We start from the raw sequence: 13,771 nt of genomic DNA, 5'->3' as shown, positions 1-13,771 counted from the left end.
CGTATGTGCAGGTTCTTTTAAAATTTAATTAACTTGAGTTTTATCTAGATAGCTCTCAGTGATCCACAATTGAAGAAAAGTTTGAAAGGGACCTTTCAGTTACAATTTTAGTTAAGGAATGGAATATTTTCTTGGTCTATGCAAGGGATGCTGTAATTCAGGTAAAAATTGCTCATCACACACATCTCATTTAAAACAGTGTAAACTTTATTCTCCACAAAATCCAAATAGTGAACCATGTCATGAAGCGTCTGAATGACACTGTTGTATACTCAGAGCATTTTGAGTTAAGCTGTTTGCATATGTCACAGACAACTTCCAGTCTAAATTACTCGAACTCCTTTAACAGAAGTATTCAGAGTACTGGTACTGGATTTTGGTACAGTACTCCTGTAAATACTCATATAAATCCACAGATATCTATAATCAGTACTATTAACAAAGCCTAGCAGACTTTGAAACTCTAAAAGTAAACATAACACAGGCCAAAATTGCCTTTGTGGCAGACTCTAGCAAAGAGAAGAAAAATATCAAACAATAACATGTTTGCAGTGAAAATAACAGATGCGCTTGCCCAGTATATTGTTCTTGACAATCAACCACTGTTGGTTGTTGATAACGTGGGATTTCACCTCCTCCAGAATGTGTTGGAACATTCCAAGTCGTGCTCATGTCACAGAGTTTGTCTTACCAAGGATGCACAAGTTTGTAAACAAGCAAGATGTCAGCTTAGTGCTCAATATAACAGCTGGCAGCTTCGCCACTTACATTTGTAGCAATGCTGTTTGTCCAATATCTATCATCAGCTTGACTGCACAGTGAATAGACAAGAGGTTTGCTCTCCAGCAGGTTATGCAGCATGCAAAGCAGTTGCAAGGCCCTAATCTAGGCCAGGCAATAGCACATGCCTTTCAGGAAATGCTTGGTACTTTGTCCATTCCGAAAAGTTGTGTATACAATGCTAAAAATATGATAAAAGGAATTGATGGTGCTGGAGTGCCACGCTTTTCCTGTGTTGCTCATACACTCCAGCTGGCAGTAACAGAGGGTGTTTTTGCAAAGCGAAATGTTGCAGAGGATGCAACAGTCACATGTAAAATAATTGGGCATTTTAAGCATTGCGCCTTAGCGTACTCCCTCTTACAAGACATTCAGCATTGCCACCCTACATTTAATAGGGTATGTGATGCACTTCCGGTTAAAGCAGCATGTGCAGTCGTGCCACTGTTTGCACGGTCACATACTCTGTTTTTAATGGGGAACCTAGACAGTAAATGCTATAAGGACTTACTTAAAATAAGAAAAATAATGAACTTTACTATTTAAAATGTTATGTATTTCATTAACTTGGAAATGTTTCATTACCGTCTAAGCTTTTTGTAAATGGATATTTTGTTTTGGATTTGATAAATGCCAGATTGTCACATTGTGTTTTTTTAATAAAAAAAAATTAAACGTATGAGGTGCCATTTAGGACATAAATCATTGTCAACTCTGCGTACACTCTATACTGAAACGCTTACATTGCCTACTGAAACATTTACACTATATACTGAAACAGATACAGTACATTATATACCTTTAAATGCTTACATTATATTCTGAAACACATACATGGTATACTAAAACACATACACTGCATACTGAAATGCTTTACACTATATGGTGAAACACGCACACAAAGTATTGAAATGGATACGCTCTAAACTGAAATGCACACACTTTACAGTGAAACCCATACAATTGTATACTAAAATGCATATACTTCATACTTAAACACTTACTATATACTGAAACACACACACTGTATAATGAAACATATAGTGAAATATATACACTGTGTACTGAATTTTGTCACATGCTTTAATTACAGTACTCCACTCACTGAGATCAAGAGAAAATCTTTTCTGAAAAAGGGCACAATTCTGGAATTTGCTGGCCAAGACGTAAATTGGTTGTTAATTGATGGCTTAGCTATTTTGGCATTGATGTTTTACATGCATTGAAACACTACAGTATTTCTTATTGGTAGTAAGAAACTAGAGACAGCTCAAAAAATTAAAATATTTTAATTGATAATTTACATCTAAATTGTCTTGTAAAAAAAATGCAACATGAACAAAAGGGCAGTAAAACGAGCATGGGAAACAAAGTATTTAGTCTTGCTTTTCTCATAGTCAATTAAAGTTTTAACTATTTCCCTCCCAATATTTTCATTTAGTCTTTAAGCAATGGCCACAAATGAACTGCATTTCTCAGACAGCACTAGTGAGATGAGGCTGAAGTTGGCTACTCATTCGCAGCTCTTTATTTCCCTGGCTACTAATTTACTGCTCCATTTTCAGTTCCAGGCAGCTAACATTTGACACTTTGTGCAAGCTTTGTCAAGCTGCAGTTCAGCTTTTCCTGGCTCCATGTGGGTACCTGGGTCAAAAGTACTGACAAATTTGGTACACTCCTATATTTAATTAATGGAATGCACGGTGATGGGTTGGCAAGAAAAAATAGCATCCTAAGAAGTGTGTAATGGGCCATATTTTCAAAAAATGGATGTAAACAACCAATCTTTTTAACAAGGAAATCTAATTTTCAAATTTAATAAACCCTATATGTAAGTCACAAATTTAAAAAAATAACCCCTTTTTATTAAGGATGGTTTATTATATTGGGCGATTTCTGATTGCATAGGAGAAGGGCCGATTGCTCACTCAGGACCATGAAATGTTCATAGAGAGACAAATTAAAAAATTTTGTTCTGAACAAAGCTGGGGAGGGTTTCTGGGAGTATGTGAGGTTTTAGAGACCCAGAATCTTCCGTGGCTATGCGGTGTGCCAAACCTCTATCACCACTGGCAGGGATTGTTTGTCTTTCACCAAAGCAACCACAGGTTCACAGCCTTCCTGCATAATGTGCTGGTCAGGTGACTGTTGATGCGGGGAAAAGTCAAACCCGGCCACTAACCTGGCACCGCTATTGCTTGCTTGTGGTTTCTGTGTATTAAAGTGGTAGTTCCCATTTGAATAAAGACCCTGACTGCATCCGTTTAGATGAAAATAATGTTGGTTTTCCTGAAGCCTTTGGACTCGGCACCTTTTCTCAGGTGCAAGATAGTGATTCATGCATCACGATAGATAGAAATTCTTATGAAACTGCATGTGTTAGCAATAGATTTTCACAAATCTGTATCCCAAACACAACTATGTACATAAATTTGAAGAATTTATTATTAAATTACTTCTTGAAGGTCGCTAATTAAAAACAAAATCCTTAATTACCAAAATGCTGTATAATAAAAATCTCTTCAATTACTTACATAAAATGTCTTAAGTATCAAAAATTGTCAAAATGAGTTTTTATAAAACTGGCAATGAACTTTATCAGAAAAAAATGTTTCTTGTTATAGATACAAGGATCAGTTCTTTTCAAATATCAATACAGCCAAGGAGACCAAAGAGATGGTGTTTCCAGAGATACTGAGTATTATATAATATTTTAATCACATATATAATATTTTAATCACAATTTTCATGTGCAGTGAAAATTTGACCTATGGAAAATGGCAAAGTGTCTGAGATGTGTTAAAAAAAGAAACAGAAAGGTTATACAGTATCAGACACCTTTGATTTTTAATATATTTAACAGCATTAACTTTAATCTTTAATTTATGGGAAGCATTTCACTACCCACACCAAAATCATGAAAATATGTATCTGAAGACTTTATTATACTATCCAAAACATATTGATTTAGTTTTCATTATTTACAGTATAAATTAATTTTCAAGTATTTTATTTCAGATTTATCAGACACCAGGGGCCTCATGTATAAACAGTGTGTACACACAAAAATGTTGCGTAAGAACGTTTCCACGTTTAAATCGCGATGTTTTAAAACCTAAACTTGCCGTAAAGCCAGTTCTCCGCTCTGTTTTACGGACTGGCGGCACCCAGCATCAAAGCAGTGCCACTGTTCCTGTGTGGTTACCGTTTCTTTTTTAGATCCACATCCCTGACACAGTTTTAGAAATACACTGAAATTAACCACATATTGTTTATTAGTTTAATGCATCTTCCAATTGAGTCTAAGATATTGTTTAACTAGGTGATTTAAATAAATTTACAAATACAAATGCTTTCTGTGTGTGCTGAATTGTTATATTTTGATACAACTTTTATAATTTTAACACTATTAAGGTTTGGGTATGTTCATTCATAATGTTAATGTAAGAGTCACGCAGGCAGCTGCTTTTCATGTGTCTAAATTTAAAAATCATATAAAGCAATATAAAACAGAAGCCAGTTGATTTAAAAAGGATTACAAATTAGCTCAAACAAAATGCTATCTTTATCATCTGTTCTTAAATGTACATTTATAGCAATATACACAGCTGTGTTACATGTGTTTTTATGGGATTCTTTGCAAGTATTCCTCAAGTACTAATAAATTATAAATATTCTAATTCATACTTTACAAATTTAAACTATTTTTGTCATTATGAGTAAAAATTCACAGCTGATGTCTGATTACAAATGCTTTGTCAAAATGGCAAGATTTAAATGAAACCTACTTACATGGAACACAAAATAAATCACTCCCAGTCCCTACAGCAATAAACAAATGTCAACAGATTTTTTGTTTTAATTGTGAATCAAACATAAGGCAGCACTTTTCTATTAAGTCAGTAAAAGAAACACAAACCTGTCTTTGTGCTCAATAGATTTGACTTAAAGGACTGTTTATGTAAGTGATGAGGCTGTCCATCTGTAGTAGATCTAAGCCCATTTTTGCCACATGACTGATTTCTCTTACTTTTCTCTTCTCAAACTATCTTTTACATAATTTCCCAGTTATCCTGTTCTTATGTTTATACTAATTGGTTGCAGATGTTTACCATTTCTTTCTGATGTCCTCAAAAAGATCATATCAGCAGGAACTCGCTGGTTCTGTAAGTAGAAATAATGAATATATGAATGAAAAGTACATTGATAATTAGAATGAAAAAAAATGCTGCTTTACTACGACTCTGAAACAATTCTGACCGTAACTTGTAACCCTTTAGCTAAATAAAAGCTCAGCTGCATGATGCTAGATGACCATCACTTATTTTCATGTATACAATATATCCATTCAATTGCATGATTTGAAGCAATCCTATTATTAAATACCTATAACTGCAGGATAGCTGACAAAGGTTTTATGCATTCATTGGAGCAGGGATTATACAGTATATTGAGAAGACAGTATATCAGAAGATAAATACAAGGATGCTTAATATGGGAAACATTAAGCAGCAAGGTTAGATGTATGGCCCTTGGAATGTATCTTAGTGCAATAGGGAGTTTTCCACACAGGAGTAATACATAAGTAACAAACTATATAATTTGGTAAATAAAGATGGTCATTACTATAATACCTTAATATAATTTGCTTTTTTGATACTGTGAACTAGGGTAACCCAAAGGATTTGAACAACTGGAGGAATTCACAAATGTAATCAATGATTACTTTTTTAAAGTCCGCATTATCAGTACATCATAGCAGCCTTCCAACATCTGGTATTAATCAATGCCTACAGAGGTGGCACAGGTAGTGCAACTTCTCCATCATGAGGGAGAGTGGTTGGTGCTCAGAGCTGAGAGTCACGTGTGCTTTGCAAACGCTAGAGTCTGTTGAGAGTTGTTGGTTTGTTCTGTGGTGTGAGATTTACATTAAAAAAATACATTTTGCTCTTAAAACGGGTTTTGGTTGCCTCTAAGGAACCGTGTGGGAATTTTAAAGCTTTTTTCCCTTTAGAAGGGGTTTTTTTTTGCTTTTTTTTCGCCCGCACAAGAGCAAAAGTAGCTGGGTGTTTGGAAGTGCGCTTGGAAAAGTTATTTGTACTTGTTCTTTTCTTGTTATCTGTATTTGAATTAGCATCGAGGCGGCAGGGTAGAAAGCAGCAGTAACAGATATCGGCATTTGTAAATAAATAACCGCGTCGTCGTAACAGCGATTCCTTAGTTTAAAGGAAAAGAAAAAAAGGCCGCGGCTGACTTCAAAGCAGTAAAAGGTGGAAACTCAGCAGTGCGCAGGTAAGCGGCCTGCGTTAAGACACCGATCAGGCACAAGGAGCAGTAGGAGCAAATAAGGTAGTAAAGTTTTATTTATTTGTTTATTTTAGATTAAACAGTCCTTAGCGGTCCAGAGGCAGAACAGTTAAGTGGGCGACAGCGTATTGGTTCATTAATACGGGGGAATACAAACAGTGCGAGTGAAGAGCTTATAAGTAAGAAGAGCGCAAAGCTAGAAGAGACAGAGAAAAGTAAAGTTAACCTCATAGAAAGGCAAACAGCAGGCAGCTGAGAGGGAGAACAGTACAGGAGCTTAAGGGGAAAAGGTGTAAAATATCTGTAGCAGATCTTAGTGTTACCATTTAAGTTAAGGAGCAGCTGAAAGAAGAAGAAATTTAATTTTAGAAAGAAAAAAAAAATATATAGTTAAGGCAGCTTAGTAATCCCAAATCAAATTTTAATAATGAGGCCAGTGCAATGCAAGTCCTGTTGGATGTTGGACTTTTTAGATGATGGTTTGGAAGAGCCAGTTGTCTATGAGGGCTACATCTGCAAGAGATGCCAGCTGATCCAGCACCTCGAGCTCAGGGTCGCTGAACTGGAGGAGGAGTTGGCTGACCTGCGTTGTAATAGAGAATTGGCGGACTTGGCCCAGGTGTCCTTTAGAGATAGTGTGCACCCCTAAGGTGGCGCGGAGGAGATTCCAGACCAGACAGGTAGGAATAGGTGGGTCACGGTCGCAAGGCGTAAGGTAAAGGGTGCACACTGTCCGGGGCATCAACCCCAGAATTAGAAGTGTCTAACCGTTATCATGTCCTGGCGGAGCTGGACGGTGACTCTGATAATTCTGAGGTGGTAGGCAGGGTTGAGGAGCCCCAACGGGCCACCTCAAAACCAGTTCCCAAAAAGAGAGAGGTAGTGATAGTTGGGGACTCAATCATTAGGGGGATTGAAGCGCAGGTGTGCTCCAGAGAGAGAGAGTCTCGACGGTGTGTTGCCTTCCGGGAGCACAGGTGGGAGACCTCCCTGGCCAGAGCGGGGATTGATCCAGTTGTCATTGTCCACGTTGGAACAAATGACATACATAAGGGTAGTCTGTCAGTTCTGCGATCCAAATTCAAAGAGTTAGGTACCAAGCTGAGGAGCAGAACTGACAAGGTAGTCTTCTCCGAAGTTCTGCCTGTGCCACGCCAGTCCAGGTAAGATTGAGGAGATTAGAAGGCTTAACGCGTGGCTCAAATCTTGGTGCAGGGTAGAAGGGTATAGGTTTATGGGGCATTGGGACTCCTTTTGGAACAGATGGGACCTGTTCCGCCGTGGACGGGTTACATCTGAACCGGAGGGGCACCAATGTATTGGGGAGGCGTATGTGTAGGCTAGTCGAGGATTGTTTAAACTAGGGAATGGGGGGGCAGGGAGTTTAGGACAGGCCAGATTTAGATCTATACATGGAAGAACAAACAATGGTGTAGAAATAAAAATGCATAGTAATGTAAATTTTAAGCAAACACGTAAAGATAGAAGGATTAACACATTAAAAATAGCTTGCCTTAATGCTAGAAGTATCAAAAATAAGGTAAGTGAGTTGGAGTTGTATGTAGCAGAGCACAATTATGATATTATAGCAATAACGGAAACCTGGCTAAATAACAAAGATGGGGATGAGTGTAACATAGAGGGATACACATTTTTAGGAAGGATAGACAGAACAGAAAAGGAGGTGGGGTTGCTGTTTATGCCAAACAGGAATTAAATGTAAGTCATCTTCAGTTGGATGATGAGCCCCATCTTAGTGAGGACATGTGGCTTCGCCTGGAAAATATTAGGGAAAAGGTCTCATTTTAGGAGTGTGTTATAGACCACCCAATTCAGACAGTAATTTCAACACACATCTTTTAGTAATATCAAAAGGCAAGTTTACAGGGGATATTATAGTCATGGGGACTTTAATTATCCAAATATTAACTGGGATAACCTTACAGATGGAGGAGCACAAGAGCAGGAGTTTTTAGAAGTAATCAGCGACTGTTTTTTAACACAGCATGTTAAAGCACCAACAAGGGGTGAAGCCTATCTGGATTTAGTATTCTGTAATAATCAGGATAGAATTGAGGGTGTAGAGGTGATTGAACCACTAGGGTCAAGTGACCATAATGTAATACAATTCTCAGTATTTTGTAAGAGTACAGATGCAAAGACTAAAATTGTTAAGTTGAACTTTAGTAGGGCTAATTTTGAGCAGATGCGACAAAGTCTAAGTAGGATAGACTGGGATAAGCTTTTAAATGTGGAGACAGTCGAGGAGCAGTGGAACAGGTTTAAAATGTTTTACATGTAATGCAGGACAGATACATACCTAAATTTGGAAGTAATAGGAAACTAAAAAACTCCACGATGGATTAATAAAGATTTAAAAAGAAGTTGCAAAGGAAAAACTGCTGTATAAGGCATATAAGACTAATGACTGCAAAGAGAACCGTAGCGTATGAGAAAATGAGGGCAACCATTAAGAAGGATATCAGAGAGGCTAAAAGACAGTTGGAGAGGAATATAGCAGATAAGCGAAAGAAGACCCCAAGAGATTCTTTCAGTATTTTAGTAGTAAAAGAACAGTTAAGGAGGAGGTCAAGTTCATCAGGAATAGTAAAGGGAATTAAAAGATACAGACAATGAAATAGCAGATGCCCTAAACTTACATTTTTCTGAGGTGTTTACAAGTGAGCAAGTGGATAACCTGCCAGAGGTAAACACAACTACTAAGGAGGTACTGAGGGATTTGGAAATTGTAGAGGGAGAAGTGCTGCTCAGATTAAATAAGATGAAATCAAACAAATCACCAGGCCCAGATAATATTTATCCTCGTGTTCTTAAGGAGGCTAGTGAGTACATATATAAACCCTTGACACATATTTTTAGGAAGTCACTGTGCACTGGAGAGATTCCAAAGGACTGGAAAATGGCAAATATCATCCCATTATATAAAAAGGGTGACAGGGCAGATCCAAGCAACTATAGGCCAGTAAGCTTAACAAGCATCACAGGAAAATTAATGGAAGGAATTATTAAGGATAAGATTGAGCAACACATGACAAGGACAGGAGTTATTCTGAACAGTCAGCATGGGTTCAGAAGGGGGAGGTCGTGTTTTACTAACATGTTGGAATTCTATGAGGAGGCAACAAAAGGATACGATCAAAGTGGAGCTTATGATATTATTTATCTGGACTTTCAGAAAGCATTTGATAAGGTGCCACATGAGAGGTTGGGCATCAAGTTAAAAGAAGTGGGAATTCAGGGTGATGTTTTTAGATGGGTGCAGAATTGGCTCAGACACAGGAAGCAGAGGGTGATGGTGCGAGGAACCTCATCAGAACTGGCGATGTTAAGAGTGGTGTTCCACAGGGGTCAGTGCTAGGGCGCTGCTATTTTTAATATATATAAATGATTTAGATAGGAATATAAGTAACAAGCTGGTTAAGTTTGCAGATGATACCAAGATAGGTGGATTAGCAGATAATTTGGAATCCGTTATATCATTACAGAAGGACTTGGATAGCATACAGGCTTGGGCAGATTTGTGGCAGATGAAATTTAATGTCAGTAAATGTAAAGTATTACACATAGGAAGTAAAAATATTAGGTTTGAATACACAATGGGCGGTCGGAAAATCGAGAGTACACCTTATGAGAAGGATTTAGGAGTCATAGTGGACTCCAAGCTATCAACTTCCAAACAGTGTTCAGAAGCCATTAAGAAGGCTAACAGAATGTTAGGTTATATAGCACGATCTGTGGAGTACAAGTCCAAGGAGGTTATGCTCAACCTTTATAATGCACTGGTGAGGCCTCATCTTGAGTACTGTGTGCAGTTTTGGTCTCCAGGCTACAAAAAGGACATAGCAGCACTTGAAAAGGTCCAGAGAAGAGCGACTAGGCTGATTCCAGGTCTACAGGGGTTGAATTATGAGGAAAGATTAAAAGAGCTGAGCCTTTACAGTTTAAGCAAAAGAAGATTGAGAGGTGACATGATTGAAGTGTTTAAAATTATGAAGGGAATTAGTACTGTGGATCGAGACTTGTTATTTTAAAATGAGCTCATCAAGAACACGGGACACAGTTGGAAACTTGTTAAGGGTAAATTTCGCACAAACATTAGGAAGTTTTTCTTTACACAAAGAACGATAGACACTTGGAATAAGTTACCAAGTAGTGTGGTAGACAGTAAGACGTTAGGGACTTTCAAAACTCGACTTGATGTTTTCTTGGAGGAAGCAAGTGGATAGGACTGGCGAGCTTTGTTGGGCTGAATGGCCTGTTCTCGTCTAGATTGTTCTAATTCTAATCAATACATACCATTGCCAGAAGACGGAATTCAGAATATAGGAGTACACCATTAGGATCCAATAATTCTAATATTATGTCACTTTGCAATGTTTTGGCAGAGTGAACCTATATTCTAGAAGCATCAAACAAAAGTAAAAAAACAAGCACAGAGTGATACAGAAGGACTGTCTATAGTAGTCCTGCAGCTTTTTTTCTCTTGGCTTACTCTGGTGTCTGCGTGGGTTTCCTCCGGGCGCTCCAGTTTCCTCCCACAGACATGCAGGTTAGGTGGATTGGCAATTCTAAATTGGCCCTAGTGTGTGCTTGGTGTGTGGGTGTGTTTGTGTGTGTCCTGCGGTGGGTTGGCACCCTGCCCGGGATTGGTTCCTGCCTTGTGCCCTGTGTTGGCTGGGATTGGCTCCAGCAGACCCCTGTGTTCGGATTCAGCGGGATTGAAAATGCATGGATGGATTACTCTGGTGTCTTTTTTTTTTTTTTTAAATATGGACATTAAACCTGTGCACAATATTTCAGATGAAGCCTCATAAGAGTATAATCTGAATTCAACACAGTGTGTAACCCAACATTTGACTAGCCTTTTTAGTCTCTTTTCTACACCGTCTAGTCGCAGAGAGTGACTACTATATTATGACTCCAAAGACCTGCTCTTAAAATGTCTTTTTAAGTTTCTGAACCACCCTCTACCCTTGAGTAATTTTAAACAATATTTTAAATGTCTAAGTGAACAACTCACAAGGTTAAATTAAATATTTTCTTCTAAAGTCTGAATTCTATTGCTTCATTCCAACCAATTTACTGTAATCTACAAACATAGCTAGTTTGTTTCTTTTTATTTTAAACACTAGCCTCTTCTGAGCTATCTTTTCAAATGTTTCTTAATAATTAAGACAAATGTGCTCCAAAGATTAAATCCATATGTCAATTCATCATATACTTTAGCATATTAATGACATCTCTTGCATCTAAACCCATGTTGATTATTCACTCATACTCCTATACTACATATGTGCTGGTCGGGTTTAACACTAGAATCCCTAAAACCTACAAAAAAAACTTGTAATGCCACTTTAAAATCATTCACACCTCTCCATCAGCATCTTTTGTTTTGTAAATGTGTTGATCAGCACAAGCAGCTAGCAGTATGCTATCCCAAACCCAAACCGTTTACATAGATCGTTGTAGACACGGAACACACATGAAATGTATGTATGAAAAACATTTCTGTTTTAGTGATGTTTTTACATACAACGTTTTAGACACGGAACACACATGAAATGTATATATTCCAAATGACTATATGTTATTTACCCTCTACAATTTTAGGCACCTCACTCCCAGATAAACCACATGAGCACTGAGAATCTTCTTTTTGACTTGAGCTGCAGAGTGTTTTTGGGGTTGGGAATGGGATAGCAGGTTGCTTGCTGCTTGTGCTGAACGACACATTTACAACACAAAAGACACTGATGGAGAGGTGCAAAGGAATTCAGGGATTCTAGTGTTAATAAGAACTTCCTTTAATTTTCTCATAACAACAATCACTTGTTATATACCATAGAGGAAATTTCATTTTTCAGGTATTTTCCCCAGTTTGTAGTATATGTATTTATGTATGTATGTATAAATAACTCTTTATTACATGGACTCTGAGAAATGCATTTTTAAACTATACTTTTATTTTTAAAAATTTGCTTTTCACTCCCTAGATATTTTGTTAGGTGATACTTTAGCACCAGGTGTTTAGCGTCTAAAAGTATAACAATTCTGAACACTTTTTTTTGCTCTATTACTCCTACAGATAAATTTATTATGCAAAAAATAAAATATTTATAGTGTATAAGGACATAAAATCTTAATTGGTGATACATCATTTGTAGTAAAACATTTATTGTGGAAACAAAACTAGTGCATTTTATCTAAAACAAGGGCTTATTAATTTGCTGTTTTCAAAGAAGATTCATTTTTTTCATAAACATTTTCAAGATCTCTATACCAACCTTTTCCACAAATATGATATCACCCACTTGAATTCCACTACTTTTCACTTTAACTGTGCCTAAAGAAAGAAAAAATATATATAGTCAATCTATTTAAAAACGTCAAATCCATGTACATACAGTATTTAAAAATAGTCTTTTTAAGGAAGTCTGCTTTTATTTATAGACAGTAATTAATTTTTGAATTCATTGATGCTGGTCTTTTGCCTGTATATTATTAAGGAGTAAAAGAATTATACAAATTACACCACAGCCCTTGGCATATTTCCATCAAATTCATCGTAATTTGACCACTGTCATGCTAATGTTTAAAATTCCCTTAAGTATTTACCTAACAAAATATGTAAATTTACCTGTGGGAATCTGAAGTAAAGGATGGAATGAAATGCAGGTACCAAGACAAAGGTAACACAGGCTTTGCGTTCAAGTATGCACAATGCAAACAAAAGCAACAAAGTTTATTAAAGTAATAAAACATTAAGTAAACATTAAGAAAAACATTTTTGACACCTCTAATTAAAAACACAATGAATTGTGCGCATATTTATATATTAGTACATTTTACAGTACATTTATTTGTGTATTTATTTAATGTTGTCTGTAGTACTAGGGTGTTGTACCGTGTCAGCCATTATGAATGTAGTAAAAATGTTGTCTAAAATATTCCTCCATATACTGTTCAAGTGTTAGTGATGCATACCAAGATAATGACTTTGCTTTAAATGTGCTCGGCAACTTTCAAAGCTGGCATTGACTGGATCTCAGGAGCTCAAGAGAGAAGTATTAGACACAAATAACCCCTTACAAACTTTTAGTCTGTTCATAAATGACGGCATGCTAGCTGTAATTCTGATGTAGCACAAGATACATTATGTACATAGCAACTATTAAACAGCAGCATACATGAAGGCAAATTTATGACTGCACGAGTCTGATGTCCGTTATGATGAGCTGCCGCATTTCTTGGTGCTTCTTGTATATCAATGAAGAAAGTCTGCCAACTGGTGAAAAACTAAACCTACTAACGTCTTTTTTTTTTTTTTTATTTAATTTTGTATTTATTAATTTATCTTTTTTAAATTTCACATTCACAGCTCAAAATACCTGTGAAAATAATCTGGGGCAGAATTATGTTTTAAAATATGTCCTCCCCCTCTTTTCAATCTCTCTCTTGCTCTCAAAATAGATAGTTTTGTTCTTAACAGCCATGTCATACATATACTTTGTAGTATTGTTGCAAAGGCTGGCACTCTGTCCAGGGATTTTTACTGCCTTGCATCCAAAGCTGCTGGGATAGGCTCCAGGTTTCTCTTGATCCTGCTCTTGGTAAGAAAGTTTAGAATATACATATATTGTGATGGATGGCCAGCAGCTCAATC

The 13,771-nt window shown here is 36.9% G+C and overlaps 1 protein-coding gene across 1 annotated transcript in view; it reads right to left on the bottom strand.

The window, feature by feature from the left end:
* The window catches only part of LOC120515185 (probable phospholipid-transporting ATPase IIA), a 177,184-nt gene that overhangs the window by 99,459 nt on the left and 63,954 nt on the right, over positions 1-13,771 (bottom strand). The window contains exons 5-6 of the mRNA XM_039735937.1: positions 12,393-12,451; positions 4,893-4,944 (exon numbers count right to left, since the gene is read on the bottom strand). Coding sequence (XP_039591871.1) covers positions 4,893-4,944; positions 12,393-12,451 — 111 coding nt within the window. The remainder of the gene's footprint in view (positions 1-4,892; positions 4,945-12,392; positions 12,452-13,771) is intronic.

Source organism: Polypterus senegalus, chromosome 14 (genome assembly GCF_016835505.1).
Source record: "Polypterus senegalus isolate Bchr_013 chromosome 14, ASM1683550v1, whole genome shotgun sequence".
Taxonomy (NCBI): Eukaryota; Metazoa; Chordata; class Cladistia; order Polypteriformes; family Polypteridae; genus Polypterus; species Polypterus senegalus.
This window is presented reverse-complemented; position numbering and strand designations above follow the sequence as displayed.